The sequence below is a fragment of the Zonotrichia leucophrys genome, chromosome 1A (assembly GCF_028769735.1).
Source record: "Zonotrichia leucophrys gambelii isolate GWCS_2022_RI chromosome 1A, RI_Zleu_2.0, whole genome shotgun sequence".
Taxonomy (NCBI): domain Eukaryota; kingdom Metazoa; phylum Chordata; class Aves; order Passeriformes; family Passerellidae; genus Zonotrichia; species Zonotrichia leucophrys.
In genome coordinates, this window is record NC_088170.1 from 5,217,133 (window position 1) to 5,240,886 (window position 23,754).

The 23,754-nt window shown below is 48.0% G+C and overlaps 1 protein-coding gene and 1 pseudogene across 1 annotated transcript in view; one reads left to right on the top strand and one right to left on the bottom strand.

Moving 5' to 3' along the window:
* The window catches only part of CACNA2D4 (calcium voltage-gated channel auxiliary subunit alpha2delta 4), a 119,628-nt gene that overhangs the window by 92,971 nt on the left and 2,903 nt on the right, over positions 1 to 23,754 (top strand). The window contains exons 27-36 of the mRNA XM_064736022.1: positions 2,995 to 3,056; positions 4,143 to 4,157; positions 6,551 to 6,595; positions 7,503 to 7,565; positions 12,807 to 12,877; positions 13,712 to 13,787; positions 15,562 to 15,614; positions 16,551 to 16,606; positions 17,975 to 17,995; positions 22,673 to 22,790. Coding sequence (XP_064592092.1) covers positions 2,995 to 3,056; positions 4,143 to 4,157; positions 6,551 to 6,595; positions 7,503 to 7,565; positions 12,807 to 12,877; positions 13,712 to 13,787; positions 15,562 to 15,614; positions 16,551 to 16,606; positions 17,975 to 17,995; positions 22,673 to 22,790 — 580 coding nt within the window. The remainder of the gene's footprint in view (positions 1 to 2,994; positions 3,057 to 4,142; positions 4,158 to 6,550; positions 6,596 to 7,502; positions 7,566 to 12,806; positions 12,878 to 13,711; positions 13,788 to 15,561; positions 15,615 to 16,550; positions 16,607 to 17,974; positions 17,996 to 22,672; positions 22,791 to 23,754) is intronic.
* LOC135456092 (uncharacterized) lies at positions 18,458 to 19,467 on the bottom strand (annotated as a pseudogene).

The following is a 23,754-nucleotide window of genomic DNA, read 5'->3' on the forward strand; positions in this document are numbered from 1 at the left end:
CTTTTTGTTCATTTTAATGTGTCTGGGAGTTATCTTTTCTGTGAAATTTTTAGAGGACTCAAGTAAAATTTCAAGTTACTAACTCAAGGGGGAAAATAAGAATATTTCAGAAATAGGGACTAGAAAATGCAAATAGATGGTACAGGCATGGCTTTTCTGCTGTTCTGGTACCTTCCAGTTGAATCATAGGTTTTATGTAACCATTGGACCAGCTACCATGAAAACAGGTTGTGCATGACAAGGTAAATCTTGGTAAGCACTCTGCAGGATGCAATGTTGAGACTTTGTTGTGCCTTTTTATTGTTCAGCAGGCCCAAGAATTAAATCTTGGGGAGAGCTCCTTATGTGAACAACATATGGATAATCAAAGAGAGAAGCCAGAGACTGCAGACAGAAAGAGGGGCAAGCAGAGGATGAGCTAATGAAGCAGGCATGCTCAGCACAGGGATGAGCAGGTGGAGGGGAAGGCTCTTCTCTCCACGGTGAACAGCAGTGCACAGCTCCAGGGAAAGCCCAGGAGCTGCAGCCATGGCTTTGCAGGCAGGGTGGGGAGTGGCAAGAGGTGCACAGCTCTGGGTACCATGCCAACATGGTGATGCCTGCCTGTGCCAGGTGTTCAGCACTGCTTTATTGCATTGCTGGGCTGCAAAACTGGCTAACAGTTTTATTCCTATGTGAGTAGGAATAAAACTGTTAGCCATGGTCTCTCTGGGGACTCTGCAGCAGCCACTCATCATTTCATGGACTTCAGATCTTCCTGCTGATGCAGTGTACCCTTTGCCACCAGAGCAAAAAGGCTCATTAACAATCAGTTGTTCTTTGGAACAAGCTCAGAGGAGTTTATTCCCATTTTTTCCCTGTCACTTGAGCTATAGCATCATCCTTATCTCAGACTGGATCACTGCTTTCCTCCTTTCTCCTTGACCTCACCAACAGTATGAAGACACAGAGATCACTATTTGTTACTGAGGGAGGGCTGATTGTGGCCCGCTTCTCCTCAGCTCCCATGTCTTACTCAGGCCCCCCTAATGTGTGAAAGTTTCTCACAGTTCTTGCCAGCAGCTGCCACTTTCTGTCCCTGCCACTGGCCACCAGGCTGACCCCCCAGGTTTTCTTCCATCATGTTGCAGGCAGCTCTGTCCAGGCTGGGTATGTGCTGCTTATGCCTCCTGGGCAGAAGCAAGGATTTACAACCAGGCTCTAAAACCTCTGTGAAGAACAATTTGAGGCCAAGTGTTCCCAGTGGCAAAAACATGAGCCACTGAGTAAGTCTGCATTGCAAGGTTAGTTATGTAGGTATTGACCCCTCTTCAAGCCTCATGAAAACTATATGGCCTGGGTAATACTCAGTCCCATTGATGTGATCTGCTGTGCTAAGGGGAAGGACTCTTTCTTGAGCTGGTTTGAAAGGATGAATTTATTTAAAGCTGTGTACCAAATTGGGTGCGTGGGCCTCATGGGACTCAGCAGCAACAGCACCGCTTGCCTGCTGTCATGGCGTGTCGGTTTGTCAGCAGGCACCAAGCCAAACCGTGCCTGCCACAGCCTCCCTGAAGCTGGGCAATCTTCACCCAGGCCAGCTCAGCCCTGTCCTTCCTCCTGTGTTTGCATTCTTTGTCCTGCCTGGTTTGTGCTCTGCGAGGCTTCGGGCAGTGCAGCTCCAGAGAATCATTCCTTTCCCCCACAGACAGGCAGTCAGATTCAGTTTACAGCAGGGAGAGCTGGATGAGAAATGTGCCTCTGATACATGGGATTGGTAAGATGTACCAGCAGTAGGAATGTGACAAGGACACTGGTATAAAACACAGAGCTGATGCCAGGTGCTAGGGTCTCTGTACATGAGGCAAGAAAATACACCATTGCATACTCCAGTTTTAATTCATCCCCATTTGAATTAGAGCATCAGATCACACTGTTAGCTTAAAAGCACCCACATAGCATGATTCAGATTTAAAGGATCTGTTCCCCCCTTTGAAGCTCCTTTTAATTCAGAGGAAATCTGTAGAAACAGCAATACTTCATCCTCCTGATATTGGTGGTTGTGAAAAAGGCCCCAGATCTCCCTCCCTGTATTACTTTTTCTCCCTCACTTGCACTCTATATTCTATTTCAAGGTCCTGCTTGAGGCTGTAATTCCTCCAGAGCTCTTGGATTCAAGTAGTTGACACACAGCCCAGTTGTTCCCCATCACCACGCCAGGCTGTGCACGACTGCCCTGGTTATTGTGTGTGCTTGTAGGCAGCCAACCCAGGGACAGCCAGCTTGTCCTGTCAGGGAGACCCTGCACCCTTCCTTCTCCTCTGCAACTCTGCCTTAATTCAGGAGCATGGTGCTAGGAATAGAAGGGAAATTAAGCCAGGAAATTGGGACACACTTCATTAAGAAACACACATACACAGAGTTCTGCTTAGCCCACCGTGCACTAGGCTGGGACCAGGTAACAAATCACTATTCATAATCGACTTCCTGTCAAGTGGCATTCATTATTCTGTGCTTTTGTAGTGGCTTAGGAAAAACCTAAATCTCTGTGGTTCCCCCTTGAGACAGGTGGGTTTTCAAATTAATCCCTTCCTCACTGCCCTACTTTATTTCTGATTGATGCTGTGTGGTGTAAGAGTTGAGGCTGGGGCGATCACAAACATCCGTAAAAAGACAAAGGCAAAAGCTCATGCCACCCTGGGGGGGCCTTCTGGGGGATTTTTTTTTTTTTTTGATGGTGGTGTTGTCGTTGATCTGTTTGTAGCTTCATAGTGTTTAGTGTGAGGGAAATCTCAGTACCTTGGTACAGTCAGTGTCCCCTTTTCCTCTCCCTTGTTAAACCTCTGACTCTCACTTGGCAGTCTGACTCAGCGCTCACCATTCACACTTGGAGGCAGGTTGCAGTTGTGATTTCCATCCCATCACCTTGGGCAAATATTTACTCCTCTTTTCCCAACTTGTATTTGTCTTTAACGCTCCTCTTTTGATCCTCTCCTTTTTTGTTGTTCCCTGCAGCTGTGGGTGTGCAAATAAGGCTGGATTTGCTCCAACGCAAGTTTTGGATGGCCATGCAACAGGTAAGAGCATCAGCAGTCATGTAGAGACACAATTTAGTGCTCTTTGTCAGCAAGGTCAATGCTATGTTACATCACACATGATGGCATTTTAATGAGGGCTTTTGTGGAATTCATATTAAAAGATTTATGAAGTAGATTAGTTTGAAGTCACACATTTCTGTAATCCTCTGACAGCACTAATGCCGTGTGAGCCATGAGTCTGTTCTGCAGATGCCGTGGTGACAGTGTCAGCATCCTGGCCTGGCATTAGCTGTGCTGCATGTGACACATTTAATTGTGGAAATATGCTTCTGCTCATTCAGCCTTTCAGAAGACTCATGGAAATCTGCAATTTTGGGCGCACAGAAAAAAAATCTACTGCCTTCTCTTATCATCTTGATAATGATAACAAAACACTGCCAGCTTGCCAAAATAAAAATTATTTGCTCCAGGGATAAGCTTTTGATGTTGTCCTAATATTAGATACTCTTCTGGACTGAAGGAAGTGGAATAATTAAAACAACTGCCTGGTCTGGAGAACAAGACAAATGAAACACCTTTCCCCCATCACCCAGGGGCTTTCTTCCCAGGCTGTGCTGTCAGGGGGTGTGCTGGAGGGGTGAGCATGACAGGACTGCAGCAGCACACAGCAGAAGCAGCTCTCTGCTGTCAGGAGAGGGAACTGTCATCACACAGGGATGACAGAGAAGGTGGGAGGGCAGGAGCATCCTCGCAGGTGGGGATCACATAAACCTAACCTAAGCTAAAAAGATTTCTGCAAAGCACATGAGCGATCCTGAAACAGCAACAGAGAGCTTCATTTTAAACACCCTGCTCAGGGCCATAGCCAGGCAGCTCTCACACAAACAAGCCCTCATGGGTGTTAAGTGGAGCTGGGAGGCCTTATGAAAGCAGGTGAAGGAGGCCTGTGTGCCAAGTGGCTGTGAGCTGTGGCTCTGGTAGGTGCTGGTGTGAAAAAAGGCTCCATGTGCTTTCCCAGGATGTGAGCACTGTTGGACAGAGGAATGACTAACAGATTTTGTTTTCTCTCTCTCTCCTGCCTCACTGATGCTGTGCTGCTCTGGATGTCCATGCTGTGCCTCCCAGCCCAATGACACTGACGTAAGTGGACAAAAGCTGGGGACAGGGAGGCATCCTGGCATGCCTGGCTTGGCTTCCTAATTGTGTCATTTGTGTGCCAGCATATCATAGGCACTGTCCCTTGTCTCTAGCCTCTGGAGAGAGTCCAAACCTGTCACAGGCTGTGTTTGTCTTCACAGTAATTAAATGTCTTTGGCAAAGCTCAGAGTGCTCTGGGTCACAGAGACCCGACCAACAGCAGGAGGATGCTGTGAGGTGGGCTGGTCTCTGAGGAGGGAGCAGCAGATGTCATCTCAGAGAAGGCAGGGAGCACAGGCTCAGTTCTGACCCTCTCAGGCTGCCAGTGCACTCAAAGCAGGGTCCTGGCTGTGCTGCTGCTGCTGCATGGCCAGCCCAGCACAGGGCACTGCTGGAACCTCTCCAGGCCTGCAAGGGAGACTCAGCCCCCACACTGCTGAGGAGGATGTGTGAGATGTGAGCCCTTCTTGTGGAGAACCACTGTGGTTCACCTGGGTTTCTGTGTTGATATCTGAACCCTGGGCTCTGTATTTGTGATTCCCCAAGGCTATAACTGTGGTTTGTTGTAACCACGTTTCTCTGCTGATATCTGAACCCTGGGCTCTGTATTTGTTATCCCCCAAGGCCATAACTGTGGTTTGTTGTGAACCACGTTTCTCTGCTGACCAAAGGAAACAACCTGCCAGGGTGAAGCACAAGGTGACCTCTAGGAATACATCCAGGGAAATAAAACAACCATGTGTTGCTTTGTGGTGAGGCAGGGGTGAGATGGTGCTTGCAACTGTGGATAAAGGAATTTTTTTTTAAACCATCATCCCTAGAGTCTCAAAAAGCCAGTTGGATTCAGAGTGTGAGCATGTGATATTGCAAAGCTGTGGGACTTGAAACAAACTCAGGCATCTCCAAACCTCCTCTGAGTTTGAATTTTCAGGGACAGAAAACTGGTTTTGTTTTGCAAAACTCAAGGGAAGAAACAAATTCTAACTGAAAGTTACAATCTTGTTGTGGTCTAGAATGGCCAATTTACCTCTTGTTACTGAGAATCACCCAGAAAAGGGGTTGGATTTTATGTCTAAGGGTTTTGAGGAAATAGTGGGTAGCAGGCTGAGAGCAGACAGGCTGTGTGCTATGTCAGTGTCCTTCCTCGACCCCAGAAAACCTCTGGCAGGAAGGGGACTCCATGCACAGAAAAGGCAACACTGTGTCAGCTTTCTTCCCTCTGCTAGTGGAGGAAGTAGAATTAAAAAATAACACAAAGAGACAGCCACAGCAAACTCTGAACAATTATGAAATCAATAAGCACCTGAAGGGCTTTGTTACTCACCACTTAACCCCTCGTGTGCCCACCCAGTTCAGTGTTGTGAAACACATGTCAAGTCCACTACACAGAAATTCTAAATGAAAGAAGTGGATGCTGCCTTGGGCTACATGTGCACCATTCACATCCTATTTTATCATTAGCTGTCTGGAGAATAAAGAAACCAACAGCAACAACAACAAAAAAATCCCTGCCTGAGAAGAACCCTGATCTAAAATACCATGCTATGTTCTTAGTCCAGATACTAACAGATGCTGAAATGCATGCTGGTTTCTCCCTGGTGCACAATAACCTTTGCTTTTGCCCTTTCTTGGAGTGCACAGGTCCTGCTGGGCACATGTCAGGGAGGCAGGTGCAGGATCTGAGCCCTCAGGAGAGGGATGGTGCTGGCAGAGGCGGGGAGCTGGAGTGGCTGACCTGGGGGTGCTGCCAAGCCTGTCCTGGTGGAAATGCCAGCGGAATTGCAGAGCTGCCTGGGATGCTGTTCTGCAAACCTTCAGCCCAGCAGTCCCAAGGGGGGGACAGTAAGATGAGCCATGTGCTGAGGGATGCACTCAGTGCAGGGGGCTCTGGCTGCAGCTGCAGGCTGAGCTCTGGGAGCCCCAGGCAAGGCTGTGACCTGGCACTGACCCTTTGCACAACAAAGGGCACCACGGGGACACGAGGAACAGCCAGGTGTCCTGGCCACCTGGAGACACAGCAGGAGCAGATGTCCCAGCAGGATGACCCCAGATGATCACACATGGGCTGTGAGGGTATAAAAGCTCAGTTTCCTTTGTTTGGGGCCCCTCCTCAGAGACACAGGCTTGAGCTCTTTCTGTGTTACTGCACCATTAATAAATTGATTTAATGTTCAGATGTCTGAGAGCCTGCTATGGGAAACGTGGAGTTGAACAAGGAAAACTTGTCTGGCTGTGTGAGTGTGGGATATGTGGGGAGCCAGAGACCTGTGGGGTCACTGTAGCTGCTGCTGCCTCAGTCCCAGCACTGAAAGCCTCTGGTGGTGGGGGAGTGACTGCATGGTCAGACTGGGAAGTTTCTTTCACAGCATGGTTAATTCTCTGCTTTCCCTTTGCAGTGCAGTGGCTTTGATGGTGCCTGTCCACTCAGCTGTCAGGATGATGTAAGTTGTCTCAGTTTCTTCTCTGTACCTGTGGTGGGTGTCATTGACCACCTGTTCCTTGGAGATCTCTGTCTCCCCAAAAAAGGCAGTGCCTGTTGTCTCCTCACAAGAGATTGCACAGCTGGGGGGCAGGATCTCATAGTACTGAGACAAATCTGCATTTAGGTCTTCCCCCAGCTGGGCCTGGGTAGAGACATTGGGATTCCAGCCAGTGAAAGTCCATCTCCTTTCAGTCTGTCTCCCTGGCATCCCAGATCTTCCCAAAAAAAGTGTCTGGCAGCATGACATGCATGCTGGACATTGTGTTTATGCCACTGCTTCAGCCTTGGTATCAGGAATATGTGAGACACGAGCTCCTCTGCCCTGAAAAGTGAGATCACCAGAGATTTTTTTTGTTGTGTGTTCATGTAGGATTTTCTCTGCTTCCTGGTTTTCCCTGCAGGAAAGGGTTTTCATCTAAACTCTGTGCCTCTATTTCCTGCTTTGCAAAATAAAGTAGATCAGCAGTGATACTCAGTGGTGGGGAGAGGGTTATTTTGTGAGTGGTTATAAAACTCTGACATCTGAAGATGGAAAGTATTAGATACCATATTACTAAAGAGAAGAGCACTACAGATATCCTGTCTCTTCCTGAAGGATGCCTTGCCTTCCTTAAGTGTGGCTCACAGCCTGCTAGGCCTGCACAGAGCCCCAGCTAGAGACAAAATCTGTCACAGCTCATGGACTCAATCCCTCAAAATGGAGGCAGAGAGGGGAAAGAATTGTGTAAAACTCATGGTAGCTGAGCTGTGGGGCTTGCATGGAAATGCCAAGGCTGTTGGCATCATCACAAACCCACACTGCTCCATCCTGAACACAAACAGCCATGAAAACCATCTTTAATATTGCTTCTCTTCCATCTCTGCAGATTCTGAACTGCTTCCTCATTGACAACAATGGCTTTATACTTGTTTCCAAAATACCTGAAGAGGTAAGAGAGCATAGGGGAAGGAGGAGAGTGGGGTTTGCTTGTTCCTGAATAACCCACCAGAGCTGCTTAAAACAAATGAAGCTGAATTGTGTAATAAGGGTGGCTGGGTGTAATTAAATTAAACTGCACAGTGAGGGGGAAGGCTCCCAGCAGAGTGACAGCACATCCTAGGTGAGGAAGGAGTTTGCAGAGATAAGGAAGGAACTAGTCAAAATATCTTTTGATCAGAAGAAAGGAAATTAGACTCTGTTCCCTTGGCACAGATGCTATTGAAAGATGATCTGAGCGGAAGGGAAGGGAAGGGAAGGGAAGGGAAGGGAAGGGAAGGGAAGGGAAGGGAAGGGAAGGGAAGGGAAGGGAAGGGAAGGGAAGGGAAGGGAAGGGAAGGGAAGGGAAGGGAAGGGAAGGGAAGGGAAGGGAAGGGAAGGGAAGGGAAGGGAAGGGAAGGGAAGGGAAGGGAAGGGAAGGGAAGGGAGCAGTACTTTTGAATGCTTCTGAAGCCAAAGAAGGTGTTCTTCAGGAAAGGAAAACTGAGAGGATGGTAAGAGCAAAATGCTAAAGGCAAAAAACGAAGACAATATAATTTAAGTAAATTGGAAACAGGAACACACCTGTAGAATTGGAAAATTTACTGAACTTGCAAAGGTGAAAGGAGCAAGGGAAAAGGCTCAGAATAGAAATAAGAATAAGATGTATGATTCCACAGCCATTTCTAGGGAGCTGAAGGGATGCAAGTTTGATGTGACATCCTGTGCAGCTGGGTAAAGGCAGTACTACCAGCCACTGCATGGTTGAGCTGCACTTTTCCATTCTCTGATAAATTCACCACAGAGCTTCTTCTTTCAAAATAATTAAACCCTATAGTTCTGGACATCAGAAAGTGATATGTGGGAACAGTCTCATAAACTACAAAGCAATAAGTCAATAGTAAGAGTGGGCTTAGAGAAGTGGGAAATGAAGGGATTTTGATATTGACAGAATCATGGAGTTTCATTAAAATTGTCATTGTACTTGTGTTAACAAATGCAGTTTGGGTATTTCCAAAAGGGAGCAGATCCACTCCCAGAAATTACTTTCTTCAAGATGTGACAAATAGGTCACATGGAAATGGAAATTAAGGTAACAGACCTCCTGGTGGATGATTGGCACCAGCAGCACAGCTTCCAGAAGGAAGAACACTTATCAGCTACAGTTCTTTTGATAGCGTGGCAAAATCAGGAGATAAGAGAGACTGGATAACCTGTAGAATTTCAGTTCTCTTCAGCCTTGAACAGAGTCCCTTACAAGAACCTGGTGAAACAGTGAAGCATGAAGTAGTGACATTGATCTAAAAGTAGCTGGGACAGAAGAGAAAGAAGAAGAATTTTTAGAGGGCTATTCAGATGGAAAACATCAGCTATGTGAGTCCTATGGTTTCCCACCTGGACTTGGGTTGGTTAGCATATTCAGAATGGGCTGGCAAAAGAAAAAAGTGAGACTGTGCATTCTGCAGGCACTGCACAGTGAGTTCAGAGAGGCTGAGATGAGATTCTGAGAGTCACAGAGCAAAACCAATCAGCAACACAGAGGCACCAGGGGGGATAAATTCAGATACCAAGGGGGGCTTATTGCAAGGGATAACCAACCTCTTTTCTGTAGGAAAGTGAGAAGTGCCCTACCCAGCACACTGAACAGTCTGGGAGAAGTGTCCCTTCAATGATGTGGGCCAAAAGCCAAAAATGCAAATAGAATTTGAAGACTCAGGGGGAGAAATGCTGTAAAAGTTGCATTGGCTCCCCCCTCTGGGTGGCCAGGCCCTACTGAGTTTTTGGGATGGGCTGGTGGCCTTGGGAATTGCTTTCTCCTCTGATACCCATGGCATTTTCAAAGACATTTTACTGCCTCCTATGACATGTGTCCCTCAGCTACACCCTTTAGCTACCATGTCACCTGTGTGTCCTCAGCATTACCCTCCTGGGCTCTGCCTCAGTACATTTTCCTGCATCTTATGGAAAATAGATTTTTCCAAAGCTCATCTCTGAAAGATCTGACTAGCAGACACATGGCATTATAGTGGATTTGGGTAAATTATAAACATTATCCACATCCCTCCAAGATAAGGCATTTTGGCAAGCACCAGAGCTGTCCTCCTCCAGCTTTTACCTTCCCAGAGTTCACCACTGCTTTTTTTTCTGATTTCTTTATCCTGTTCCAGTTACTGTTTTTATCTCCTGGTGACACCATGAGTCCTCACACCATTAAACCCTACAGGGAATTCAAGACAGCACTAAATCAATATCCTGGGTTTCCTAGATTCCACCTGGATGTTGCTGCATGTATCACTTGCTGCTGTGTTGCCTTCCCTGTCTCATTCTCTAGTCTTTCCTTAAGGCATCCATTAAAAAAATGCCCCAAAAAATCCTGTACCTGGGTTTTTGTGGATATTTTGGCTTTTCTGCCTGCCAGAGCTGCCTGCTGTCTGCACCTCCTTCCCTGGGTGACCACACTGGAAATCAGAGCAGGGTGAAGGGTGAGGGGAGTAAGGCTCAGGCTCTGCTCTCCTCTGCCCTTGGCATGGGGGATCAGGGGGAGGGATTGGCTCTAATAACCTCTGTGTGAAGGCAGCAGGAAGCTTACTGGCAGTTGGAAACCACCATGGAAAAGGGACTCAGGATTTTAATGAGTGACAAGTTGGAAGCTCCCTGCAGGATTACTTGGGAAAGAATGGTTAATCTCTTAATTCGAGCTAATCTCCCCATGCAGCCTCATCCCAGAAGGAGCAAAGAGTTAAAACACAGAGCCAGGAGAAGGGAGTGAGTGAGGACCAGGTGCTCTGGGAGGAAGGGAAATAAGCGGCAGGGTCAGGCTGTGCTGCAGGGAGGGCTGCTCTGCTTTTTCTGTCATGTTTGCAGCCGTGGCCCCACAGCCACCCCTGCGTTTTTAGCTGTATTTTGCTGCCAGTCCTAGGCACAGCTGTGGATCCCAGGTCTTGAGCTCCCTCCGCCTGCTGCATCCAGATGTTCCCTCTCTCACTAAACCTCTTTTTCTAGGATTGCTGCCTTCTGCCTGAGGCATTTTGCAGAGGATGTCTGCAAGCCCTGCCCAGGTGGGACTCCAGGAGCAGGCTGCAGAGAGGCAGCCAAAAGGCCAGGATGCCACCAGAGCTCAGAGCTTGTGGAGAGACAAGGGCTGGCTCTGTTTGAGCCATGCTGGAGGAGGAGGAGGCTGCCTGCCTGCCCAAAGCCTGGGCAATTGGGCAGATCCTGTTTGTCTGCAGCTTCTGAGTGTACAAAAACTGTAAATTGCTCAATGAGCCAGCAAAGCATGGATGCATGTGAGCAGTGATGTAGCTTTTGAGTCATATGTGTGCTCTGGGCTGCGTGTCTTTGCTGCACATGTGCCTGTGCGCACTCAGCTGCAGGGGGCAGTGACACAGCCTGTGTCATGCAGGATGTCAGAGCAATGCTTCGTGCTGTCAACCTCTGAAATGGCAAGGCCTCTGGAAACTTGCCCAGAGATGGGAGTTAGGAGAAACACAGCAGAGGGATGTCTAGGAGAGCAGCAGTCACTGGAGGAAGCAGGATGTAATGAGAGCTGCTTTACAAAATGTTTCTCCAGTATGGGACAGCTTTGGTTTCTGCCAAGTGATGCTTTTCTGTGTTACTGCCTGCATGGGGTACCTAAAACAGCAGCAAGCTCTGAATGTCTGGTTTGCTGTTGGAGGCCAGTTTGCTGATGCCTTTCTGAACACACTCCTTGGCCATACTCTCACTTGCACTAATAGCTGCTCATTTTTACACCTATACAAATGATGTCCTGCATGGAGAAATTTGACCAGACATCAGCATCTCTTGACAGGATGGGCTTCATTTACAGCCTTGCCCCACTGCCTGCAGCTTGCACTCTGTTAAATCTCACTGCTGGGTCTGCAGACTGGTATTAAATGGAAGCAACTCCCACCCTAATCAGATTGAAAGAGCGAGGGAGGTGAAAAAAGTTAGTGCTTGCTCAGGCACATTGGAGTGTCTGAGATGATTACAGCCTAAATGCTCGAAGGGGAGCTGATGTTATGCATCAATTTGTGCAGTGAAATGACTTCTAAAGCCTTTTGGGAAGAGGCTCATAACCATGTAACACTACTGTTGGATGATTACCATGTGATCTTAGGTAAATCTGCCTAAGGGTTTGCACTTTTTTTGTGGAAATGTCCCACTCAAATAAATGAAGTCATCTGTCATCTGCTAATACATGCTAAATGACTGCTAGCCTATCAGTGGAAAAGCAAAATATCCCAGACTGTGTGAATGCTTCCATAAAACATGGGAGCTATTTACTCTGTCAGGACCCATGAGCCAGGAAAACAGAGGGCAGCTCATATCTGCACTTTTATTATTTACAAATATTTCATTTACTTCCCTGTGAACAAAGCAGTGGACTTGACAGGTTTGAAGCATTTTGCAATATATTTGTCATGGTTTAGTAATCAGGAAGGCCAGAATTGTTTGTTTGAAGAAATCTTTGAAGCAGCAGTTAGCAGATTTGAGATTGGGTCCTTATTTGAGGTTTTGGACTCCAGGGCACACATGGAACCAGAGGGCCACAAACCCCACCTTTAGTTCAGGCATGCAAGCAGGACTGGGGGTTGTTATCCCCCCAAATGCAACTTAGTTCTAGCTGTGCCAGTGCACAGTATGTAAGCTACAGGGATGGGTGGCTTTGTGTGGTGTTGTTTGGGCCACTGCCTGCTCAGAACTCACACAGCAGTGAGCTGTAATACTGCATTTGCTACCTAAGAAATCTGTACATCACACTCGTGCATGGTGGGTCATTTCACCTAGGGCAGCAGGAGAGCAGAATTTTGCAAAACCACGGTGCCATGAATAGAAGAGAGGCTCAGATGGAAGACTCAGCCATTCCAGAGAATATGGATTCCCAATAGCTCATGAGAGAGTCCAGGCCTCCAGTGATTCAGCATGCCTGGGTCTCTGCAGCTTGAGAGTCTGCCTTTTTCTGACAAGCCACAGGGACTTATGTGGGCTAAATCTTTTCCAAGCGTGGTAGGAATGGTGCAGGATGCCCAGCTGGTGTTGAGGGAAGTCCTCCCTCAAGCTTTCCAGCCAGCCAAAGGACAAAGCTCAGCATTGCCTCCTTACAAAAACCCTCCTTGTGTACAGCAGCCTCCAGACAAGCTAGATCAGCTGGAGCCATCAAGCATTTGGAAAATTTACAGTTTATTCTGTTTTTCTCTTTTTTTGCATGCAGACTGGAAAATTTTTTGGTGCAGTGGATGGCTCAGTGATGACCCAGCTGCTAAACATGGGCATGTTCAGGCGGTAAGTGGGGGATCTCCACACTGTGCTCCTTGTTCTTTGCTGCTGTGTGGGTCAGAGCATGTTGGTCCCTCTGAGCAGCACTTGAGCAGGGAAAATGCACATGCTGGTGGTGCTGGTGGCTCTCTTATCCAGACACAAGAGCTCCTTTAGCTACCTGCCCCATCTGCTGCCTGGCTCAGTCATCATCAGCACACACACTGTTTCTCCTCATCTCTTGCTCTTCCACCTGCTGCAAAACACAGAGAGAGACAGAAACTTCCAACCTCTGTGTGGCCAGAGAGCAGCTGCTTCTCTGTCTTTCCCAGGGCAAGATGTTATGGGAAACATTTCTTGGCATTTTGGGTACAGAAGTGCTTCAGTTCCTCCTGCCACTCAGAAGGCCTTTCTGGGGAGTGGTTGTCTGAGAGCCCCACAGATGCAGCATTGCAGCTGGCTGACCACATCTCTCTCTCTCTTAAAAAAAATTCTGTTCACCTCACTCCACTCCCTCAAAAGAGAGTTCAGAGTTTCAGTGGCTTGAAAGCAGGAACTAGAGGGACCTGATGTAGTCACAATTATAATTCCTCTGCTTCATAGCTTGCTTTACTCACTGTGTGAAATTAGGGACATATTTCCTCCTGTGCTGACCCAGTTGCATTGATCCAGACCCTGTATTTCTTGCTCTGCAAGATCCAGCACTGGCCAAACAGCAAAGACACGTGTGAGCAGGTCACTGCTTTCCTGAATCCAGGAAACACTTCATACCTGACATTTTTGAGGAAAAGCTGACATGTCTGTCCCGTGGGTGTTGCATTGCTTGCTTTTGACTGCCTGCCTGTTGTGTTTTGCCTGCAGGGTGACCATGTATGATTACCAGGCCATGTGCAAGGTGCCCTACCACCACCACAGCGGCGCACGGCCCCTGCTCAGCGTACGTAGCTGTCTCCATGCTGCCCTCCCTGGCTGGGCTTCCTCCTGCAGGCCAGCTTCAGCAATCCCCAGAACACCTCAGGAGATGTCTGCTTTCAGGATGGCACTGTCCAAACTCACCTCAGGCAGATTCCTGAAGCTGGTGGCCACTGGTGTTGGTTTGCAATGTGGCTCTCTGTTGCCATGTAGGATCTCACTGAAAATTGGAAGGACCAGGAAAGAACAGGAGCTAAACTATGGCAGGTTCTCCTGGGAGCCAAGCAATCAGCTAGCAGCTGAAATGAACAGGAATGCTTTTACAGAGCGTGGTTTTACTCAGCTCAAGAAGGAGAGTTGCAGTGTCAGGAAACATCTGGGGAAAACTGGCAGTCATTGGGGAAGGATGAGTGAGCTTGGAGCAGGAGAGGGAGCATGCTGGTAGCCCAGGGAACAAACTAACAGAGTGAAGTACCCAAAAGCAACCTCTCTTTAGGCTGATACAAACTCATTCTCCAATCCCACTCCACCTTCCTAACCTTGCCTCAAATAAGCAGAACAAAGTAACTGCTCGACACTTTTAAGCCACTTCAAACTGCTTGACACACCCCAAACAGGAATTTATTCATTACTGTTATGATCCTTTGATACTGGAAGGAGTGCAGGAAGTACCCTTACAGTGTAACATGGTAATTTTTTTCCAGTAAAAGAATTTTCAACAAAATATTGCCTTTTAACAACATTCTTAACAATAGCACTTTTAACAATGGCTGGTTTGCAATGGCTATACTTGAGCTGGCTAGATAACACATGGTGGTTGTAGTGAAAATATTTGCTTGATTATATCTTCTAATCCTGATCACTGAAAGAAATGTCACAAACTATGAGCTGCCAAAAATGAGGTGAATTTGGAAGTAAATAAAAAGGAGAGCATTCAGCCTCCATCTCTCATCTTCCCCTCTTAGCAAAACCCTTGAAAAGGAAAAAAATCAAAAAAGTCAGTTTTTCATATACAGACATAAAAGTCAGTCAAATTGCCAGCCATCTCTACATTTTACTATTTCCTGATTTATTTTGCTTGAAGAGAATTCATCAGTAATGGGAGTAATGGAACATTATCCTGCATCCCATGACTGCCACATCTGTTTTGGGTTTGAGGACATGGGCATGATTATGAGAGGGGGAGATGAAAATTAGACGTGGTTACCATGAGGAAAAGAAGCAGCAGTATCCTCTGCAGATGAATTGTCCCTGGGATAATGCTGGATTTCCAATTTGTAGCTGAAAAGCAAGAAGATGATAGAAGTCATGCCATCTTGAGGAAAAGCTGGATGAAAGCACAGTTAAGCAAAATCAATCAATGGCAGATAATACTAAATCCTGGGCAGTGCTGTCACTTGTCCCAGAAACACCACTTGCTCTCAGAACACAAAAGCATCCTAAACTGGTGCTGTCCCATTTAGCTGTGTTTCTCTCCTGCTCTGAGCTCTGAAGGTCATCCATGCTGGAGAGAAATCATCAAGCAATTACATCTTCAAAGTCCTTCATACATTCCTGATAAACTCCCTGACCCTCATGGGGAGGGGGTGAGGAGGTATTATTAGTAGCAGGGCAGCTCTGCTGGCTTTTGATGGATTTTGAACGTTTTCCAGTGATGCCCAGACCTTGTATTTCCAGCCTGTCTTCAAGAGCTCTGATCAGTGGAGGGACTTGGTCTAAAACGTGGGGTCCTGCATGACAATTATAAATTCTCTGACCAGCTCCTTATGGTATTTCTCATTTCTTCTTTTGTTCTCCAGCCAATTTATGCCTTTGTAGCTGCAGTGAAGTGGCTGATAAGTGATTTCCTCATGTGAGTACCAAAAGGTGGGGGTGTTTGGGAGGCTCAGACCAGGAGGGGCAAGAGCTGGAAAAGCTGCAGGTGGAAGCCCCTGTGTGAGGCTTTGCTGTTGCTGTCAGCCTTCTCCTGACATTCAGCTCTGCACTGTGCTCCTGGGAGACAGAAAGCTATTACCATTGCCATTTTGAGAGGCAGAGGCCCACAGAGGGGCTGGGATTTACCTGAAATCACTCAGTACAAAGTGCCTGAGTCAGAAATAGGACTTGGGTCTCCTGGGGCTCGGTGCAGATCCTCGGTGCCGAGTCCTCTTGCCTGTGAGGAGTGGATGCACATCTTCCTCTCACAGCGGGGACAGGGCTGAGGGCAGCAAGCCAAGAGCTCAGCTCTGAGTGCCAGGCAAAGGGGGAGAGAGGGGAGGCTCTGCTCTGGGTTGGGTTCACCTCAGACTTCTGGGGTGAAGCAGAGTTCAAGCTCAAATTGGGATGGAGGTGCCACTGCTGAGCTTGCAGGGTGTGCAAAAGGGGAGATGTGGTAAAGGTCCAGCTCTGGGGGTTTTACAGAACATTTCCATGTAGTTACCTCCAAGCATCCAAAGCCTGGGCTTCTGATGGCCACCATGCTGCTCCTCAGGTGGGTCCTACAGTGGCTGAATCCCCTCCCAGCCTCAGGGGCTGCCATCCTTGTTCCTTGCTTCACTGACAAGCCCCTCACACAGGAGAAAGCCCATTCAGATAATTCACAGTACAGATCCCACAATTCAAAGTGACATTCTAGCATGTGGAGAGGGGAAAAAAAAATTTAAAAATCTAAAAAATCAGACTTGCACTGCCAGAAATTTGTAGTAAACATTTTTGAACTGATACTCACTGGGCGACAGGGCCATCTCCCTGACACCTGCATCCTTCCAGGCTGCTGAAAAAGCATCCTCTGTTCTTGCTCTTTTGACAGCTTCCTTTTGGAGTTTAACATGAGTAGCTTCTGGCACTCAGACAACTTGGCAGATGGTGAGTACACAAGAGTCCAGCCACCCCACAGCACGTGAGTGTTGCAGCCACTGGTGACAGAAGAAACTGCACAGGGAAGCCTGGCCTTGTGCAGGGAGCCTGCCCTCTGCCCCACACCACTTTCTCCACAGACACTGGAATGCAGCTTCCAGATCCCCCATCTCCCCCCATTTCCACCCCCATTCCAGGGTGGTCAGGGTGAGGTGTGTGCTGCTCAGAGCACTCTGCTTGCTCTCCTCAGGGTAATTTGCTGAGGAGAGGGGAGACACTTCTTTCTGAGGACCCCTATCTTATGTGCAGGGGATGAGAGGCCATCAGCTGCAAAATACTTCAGTTAGAAATCCTTCCTTCCAGTCTGCTACTGGGCAGGGCAGAGGTGGAACAGCAGGCTCTCCAGAGCCTAGCAGAGGTGCCAGGAAGCCAGACAGAAACCTCAGAGTTCAATAACACACTGAGGGTCTTCTCTTGCCCGTTGGACCTGCTCTGAAAGAGAGAAGATGATGGCACATGGTACAGCACAGGAGCTGAGTTCAGCTGAGGGGCTTGAAATACAGTGACAGCAGTGTCTGGCTTGAAATACAGTGACAGCAGTGTCTGGCTTGAAATACAGTGACCTGTCCTGCAGCTGAAGTGCTGCCTGCTGGAAACACCCCAGGAATCTGTGCAGTCCCATCCCAGCCCCTGCAGGCAGGGGGGATGTGAAAGGCCCTGAGGAGACTCAGAGGGGAATGGGAGATGTGCTCTGCACAGCCAAGTAGGGGCTGTAATTAATCTTGCTAGTTATTGATCACTTTAGTGGAGACAGTGGTATCTACAATGCCACCTATGGGGCTGGGTTCTTCTGCACTGAATTCTCCTGGCATAATGGGGAAATAGTCATTTTTTGAAAGCAAAATTCCCCTCTAGTAGAAAAGGAGGTCTGTGGGTGCTGTTTAGGTCCCACTCTCCTCCAAAGAGGTGGCAGTAGAAGCTGCATCTGTCCCCTGAGCAGCCCTGGCTGCTGTGTAACACACATCAGGGTAACAGGAGTTGCCCCATGCAGAAATTGGTGAGGAAGAGTCAGATGAGTAGGTGCAGTTCAGGAGAGACTGCTCATTCAGGGAACAGGCAGGTGTGACATTCCTGCTGTGCATGTTCTGTGGCTGATTTAGTCTGATTCAGTCTGTGCTTGAGGAGAGCAAAAAGGGAGGGGGGATGTCACTGCTGTCCTACTCATCACCATTTCCTTTTGTGCTTCCTTCATCTCTTTCCCACATCACCTCCATGACTGCTGTGTGCAAATTCCTGTCTCCATGTCACTGCCATCCTGTGAATCTGTCACGTGTCTCCATCATCACTGTGTCTCTGTGTGTCATGGGACTTCTCCAGCCAAGGCTGTCTTCCATCACTGTAAGTAGAACCACCTAATAGTTAAAAAAAATAGAATTAACTAGAAATTCCTAGGCTAGGAAGGACTTTTTTCCACCATTTGTACAGTGGGGGACTTGCAGAAAGGCGTGACAGGGCCAAGGCAGAGCCTGGCTCTGTTTCCCTGCTCTGCAAAGAAGAGATGCTGTTGCTCATTTAGCTGGCTGAGCTGGTGATGGAAGGTCTGTCACTGAGAAATTGATAAAAGAAGGAACATATGAGTCTCCTGAGGAGCTGCAGTCACAGACAGCATCATCACTCATTGCTCTGAGGCCTGTGTTCCATGGCATGTCCCTCACTGTGCTTCCCAGCTGGCCCATTCTTTTCAGCTGCTATTCCCAAACCAAAGACCAACCTGTGCCTTCTTGCTGGAGAAAATACACAGGTCTTGTAGGCTGCAGTTTTTAAGAAGTAACTTAAGTCTTCTTTTCCACACACCATGGCTTAGCTCCTTCTGATAAATCCCAGCCCAGCTCTGGGATAATGCAGGAGGACTTTCAAGTGGTTCAACTGATAACTCATAAATCCGCTCCTACAGGCGAGTTAGAAATTCCTCCAAGACAGAGTCCAGACTGTGGCTGTGTTTGTATCTCCCTGCTTCCATATCTAGCTTGTGTTTGCCAATTTGCTCTCTGCCCAGCAAGACATATGTGTGAGACAGAGATGGAGAAATAGAGACAGTTGGAATGTGTCTGACTGGATGGAGAAGAGGAAGAGCAGGAGAGGGTGTCTGCAGATGAAAAAAAGAGTGTCCATGTGTGTGGGGGAGTAGCAGGGTGGAAGAATGCTATTGGGGCTGGAAGAAATGGATTGCACATGTTGTTAAGAAGGGGCTGTAGATTTTTGCCAGAGATGTTAACATTTTCTTGACTGCACGCCAGGGCTGGTGTATGCGAAAAATATGAAGCGAAGGAGACATTTTGTGAGAGAGAAATTGAGCACACACATTTTTTCCGGGTTATGTGCAGAGGAATTAACGATCAGGGATCTAATGCTCCCCCTTGCCTGACTGTGTACCTCTGGCTCTGCAGCACTGAGCCTATTTCTGCTTCCCAAGTTCTCTTGTTTTTTGGGAAGGTGAGACTTGCTGTTGGAATATGGGCGTGATGTATTCAGACTGCACTCATCATACAAATCTGCTTTTCAGAGGTGCTGAGAAGATATGTTTGCTGCCACAGATTTTTCTCTGCTCTCGGCATCTCAGTTTCTCTCTGTGTTTATAAGGGCTTCTGCTTTTATGGACATCAGCACAGGTTTGAAAGCTTTTAATTAAGCCAAAAATACTTCCAGCCAAGGCATGCAGCCTAGAAAGAATTATTTCTAGAATTCCATAGATCATAAAAGTTTCTTTTTTTTTTTTTACTCCATGGTAATGTACTCAGAATATATTTTACAAGATATTTTGTTAAATTCTATGTTTTATATTGGTAACTAAGTGGCAGATTTTGTCACATGTCCCAGAGTAAATTCTCTGACTTGAGTGCATGATTTATGCTGGTGGGAAAGAGTTCACAATCTGGGCTCTGTAGTTCATAACAAGGCACAGCAACTGCTTTTGCTGCTCAGAAGGATTGGTTGCCAAATGTCTGACAAAAGTCTTTCTGGAAGTGCAGATGGTAGCAATGACAGCCTGGAATTAACTCACTCTTTGCTATAAAGTTTGCAATTTGTTATCAGCTCCTCTGGCTGTTTACTAATCCCTGACCAGCAGGCTCTGAGGCTGCTGATAACATTTTGATGTCCAGTATGTGCATGCAGAGGCTCAGCCTGAGCCCTTTGCTGATGATGTACATGCTACTGGGCTTCTCTGAACCTCCCAGTGCTGCTGCAGCTGCATTGCTTCCCAGCAAATTAAGTGTCAGTAGGCTTAAGCATAATCTCTGTCATAGGTCTTGTCTCTGGGCAGGAGTTTGATTTTAAAGCAGCTTCTTTTCATTAAGCTTGTGCCAAAAAAAAAAAAAAAACTCAAACAAAAAAACCTTAAAGTCTGTGCAGGCCACTTCTGCCAGTTTAAAAATACACCTGGGTGTGGTTCATGCAGACTCTTTAACTGAGTTTTCCCTTGCAGGGCCTGGTTCTCCAAGCCCACCATGACAGCCCTCATCCAACACTGGCTGAGGCTGAGAGGCCTCAGATCAGCTTCCATTCTGCATTTTCCAAGCTGATGGTCTCATCCAGCCCTCCCTGCACCCATCCTTCACACCACTGTCCTTTCTATTGCTTGAACTCCGTCTGCTTTGATGATGTTATAGCAGGAGCTAGTAAAGGATATATTATCCTAGAAAAAGATATGATATTATAACAGGAGCTAGTAAAGGATGTCACTCTTTACCAGGGACAGGGAAAAATGAGGTCCTGATGTGTCAGGGCTCTTTGCCACTCATGACATGAGCCATATGTTAAATTCTTGCAAGCAGTTTGCCCCAGCTTTATGAGGTCACCTTTGTGGTCATCACAAGCAAGAACTGCCACAGACATGTCCCCAAGAAGGGCTGTCCCTGGTCCAGGCTGTGATAGCCTGGCCACCTGCTTCAGGGTTTGGAGCTGCTTCCCCAGCCCCCAGTCCAGTGAATTAAGGCTGAAAGAAATGCTGCTCTGTTTCTCACACTCCTTTAGTCTTAGTTTGGGGACTTTTCTGGCCAGAATACACTTACCAGCCCTGCAGCTGCTCAGAGCCAGAAAGCGTTTGCAGCTTCTCTCCTTACAGCATAAATGGGGATATTCTGCATGCCCCATCAGAAGTGTCTGAAATTCACCTCAGAAACAGGGTGTTCTGCTCATCCCAGATCTCCTCAGGGCTGTCAGTCCCTGGGCAGGTCCTAGTCAGAGGCATTCTCCATCAGCAGGAATGGGAGAGGCTTTTCCCTGCCTCTGCAGGTGGGGTTTGCACAGAGGGACAAGGAATGGTGGCAGAGCACAGGCAGACAGCTCCTGGCTGGTGGCAGAGGTGCTGCCGGCCCCTGGAATGACAAGTTGGGCTGATTAATTCAGTGTGAATCCAGGGTGAATACAGAACGAGGCATTGTGCTGCAGTCAGGCTCTGGGTGCTTTTGAGTCTGTGCAAAATGAACCTCACCAAAAGGTGGGTCCATAGTCTGGGAGGATTGAAGCCTCCCGAGTGGTGCTTTTTGAGACTCCTGAAGAAAAGCACAAAGCACAATTACCAGAGACTCTGCACTGCAGGCAGGGGTTGGAGTGCCCATCACATTCATCTGGGCCAGGCATTAGAGGCAAGATTGGGCTGCAGTTCCTGGCTCTTAATGGATGCCTTGTGTTGCTGGATTGCCACGGTGGAGAGGAAAATCAGAGGAAATCACGCAGTTTTTCTCTCTCTCGTGCAATGCACGTTGTTTGGACGGCGGGCTCGGCGGGGAGGTGCCTGCAGTGCCGGGGGAGAGGAGACCATTGCTCTGAGCAGGGATGCAAATCCCCCATCCAATCACGGGTGCCCTCTCCGTGCCTCTCACCACACATCTGCTGATTAAAACCCAGATTGCTGCATTTTCCTATAAACCCTCAGCGCTTCTGCTGCAAGGGGTAAACGGGGCATCCTCCAGGTGAGGAGGACGCTGTTCCCCCCAGGAGCCCTGCCCGTGGCTGCTGTGTGGGTGGGAGGCTGCAGAGCGAGGCTTTGTGCTCAGAGCTGATGCAGAAACCATTGCTTGTGCTTGCTGCTGGCTGAGCCGCAGCCACCTCTGCCCTAGCAACACAGCTTCGTATTTCCATCAGCAGCAGTCCCCTGTGTCCTGCACAGCCAGGAGCTGCCTTTGCTACCTCCAGCTGCAGAAAATAATTGCCAGAAGGGCCCAAGGCAGTAGTTTCAGGCTAGACAGATTTTGCTGAACTCCTCAAAAGAATGCTCTTGCTTCTTGAGGGAGGCTGAGTGAGGTGGTTCGGCTGCCCCTCATCCCCAAATTAGTTTGGGAGTCCTGCAGGGTGTGACTGATGAGTGATGGAGCAGCTGCTCCCTCCAGGAGCCGGTGCTGTTCATTAGCTGGCTCTCTGCTGGTCCTGAGAGCTGGCATCTGTTTCCCTGTGCTCTCAGGCCAGATCTGCTTGCTGCTGGTGGTTTCTTCTTAACTTGACACGTATTGAGCCCCTCCAGTTTCCAGCTGTGGGAAATGTCAGTGGGCTCAGGAGGGACCAGCAGCTGATGGGAGCCTCACTGCAGGGAGCACTGCCCTGGGCACAGGCACACAGGGAGAGGGCCAGCCCAGGCACAGCTTTCAGTGTTTAAAACCAGCATGAATGAACCAGGGCTGGCTTGGGCAGGAGGGGTTTCATTGTCACGGCTGCTTCAGTAGGACCCCCGAGCTCCTTTGAGCACTTGAAAGCTGTGCCCCAGTGTCCTTTCTGCCTGGCCAGGGGTCCGTGGGTGCTGTGGCCACTGCGGGCCGTCGGCTGCAGTTTGGGCACGGCTGCGGTGGCGATGTGACGATGTTGGAGGCATTTTCACATAGGCTGGTTTTCCCACACCACCTAGTGGGAGCCGGCATCACTGCCCGGCTGCTCCTGCAGCATCTCCTTCCCTTTCTTCTGCTCCGGCCACCTTGGGAGGGTCGCTGCTGCTCCAGAGTGCATCCCCGAGTCTGGGATGTCCCCGTTTAGCGCGGGCAGGTCCCTGTGCCCCTCTCATGTGTCCCTGTCTCGTTCCCCCAGCTCACAGGCACAAGAAGCACGACACGCTGCAGCCCTGCGACACCGAGTACCCCGTGTTCGTCTACGAGCCCGCCATCAAGGAGACCAACGGGCTCATCGACTGTGGAGACTGCCAAAAGTAAGAGCCACAGCTTCCCCTCCAGCTGGGGACATTGTCCCAGGGCTGCCGGGGGTGGCAGCAGCATCAGAAGGGTCACAGTGGCACAGCCACCACGGCAGCCACAGCTCTGGCCATAGAGAGAAGGGAAGAGAGCAGGGTACTGAGTCTTACCAAAAAAAAAAAAGTGTTAATAAGCAAAGGTGGCTGGAGAACAAAGAGAACAGCATTTAAATATATATATATATATATCTTTCTATTCCATAGATTTCAGAAAGGAACTTGTTCTGTTCTTTCATGTTTCTGGCAAAACTTTTCTTCTTAGAAAGTTTTCCCTTTTTGCAATACTCTTGGCTTTTCTTGTCTTTCTAATTTTTTTTTTCATTTTCCCCCTTTCCTGTATTTCTATAGAAGCAAAAAACCCCACCAAAACAACAACAACAAAAAAATTAAACAAACAAACAAACCCAAAAAACAATCAAAAACCCAAAAAACCCCAAAGCGAAAACACCAAAAAACTAACCAAACAAACCAGGGATGGGGGAAAAAATAAGTGTTAGACTGAAAGAACTGAAAACAAGAGTCCACTTTTTTATTTCCTATTTTCCTTGTAAGTGAATGGATAGGCAAAAGTAATAGGAAAGGCATTGTGAAAAGAGGCTGTTTTCAGTGGTTGCACAGTGCTATCAGCAATCACGTGTGGAAAGGTGACAAAAAGATGAATTTCCACTGATCCAGCTTTTCCAAACAGATCTGACTGGAATTGCTTCTTAAAAAAAGCCCACAAAACAATTCTACCTAGTCTTCAGTATTGGATCAGCTGCAGGAAAGACTTAAAGCTTAGAAAAACAGCCTCCACTAGTCAGCATGGCTCTAGGAAAACCAGGGCCTTGCCAAACATTGTTTCAGAAGAGATTGCAGATTCGATGATAACAAGGTATTCTGTTAATCTCTGGGCAGATCCAGAGGAACTGAGTGACCTCTG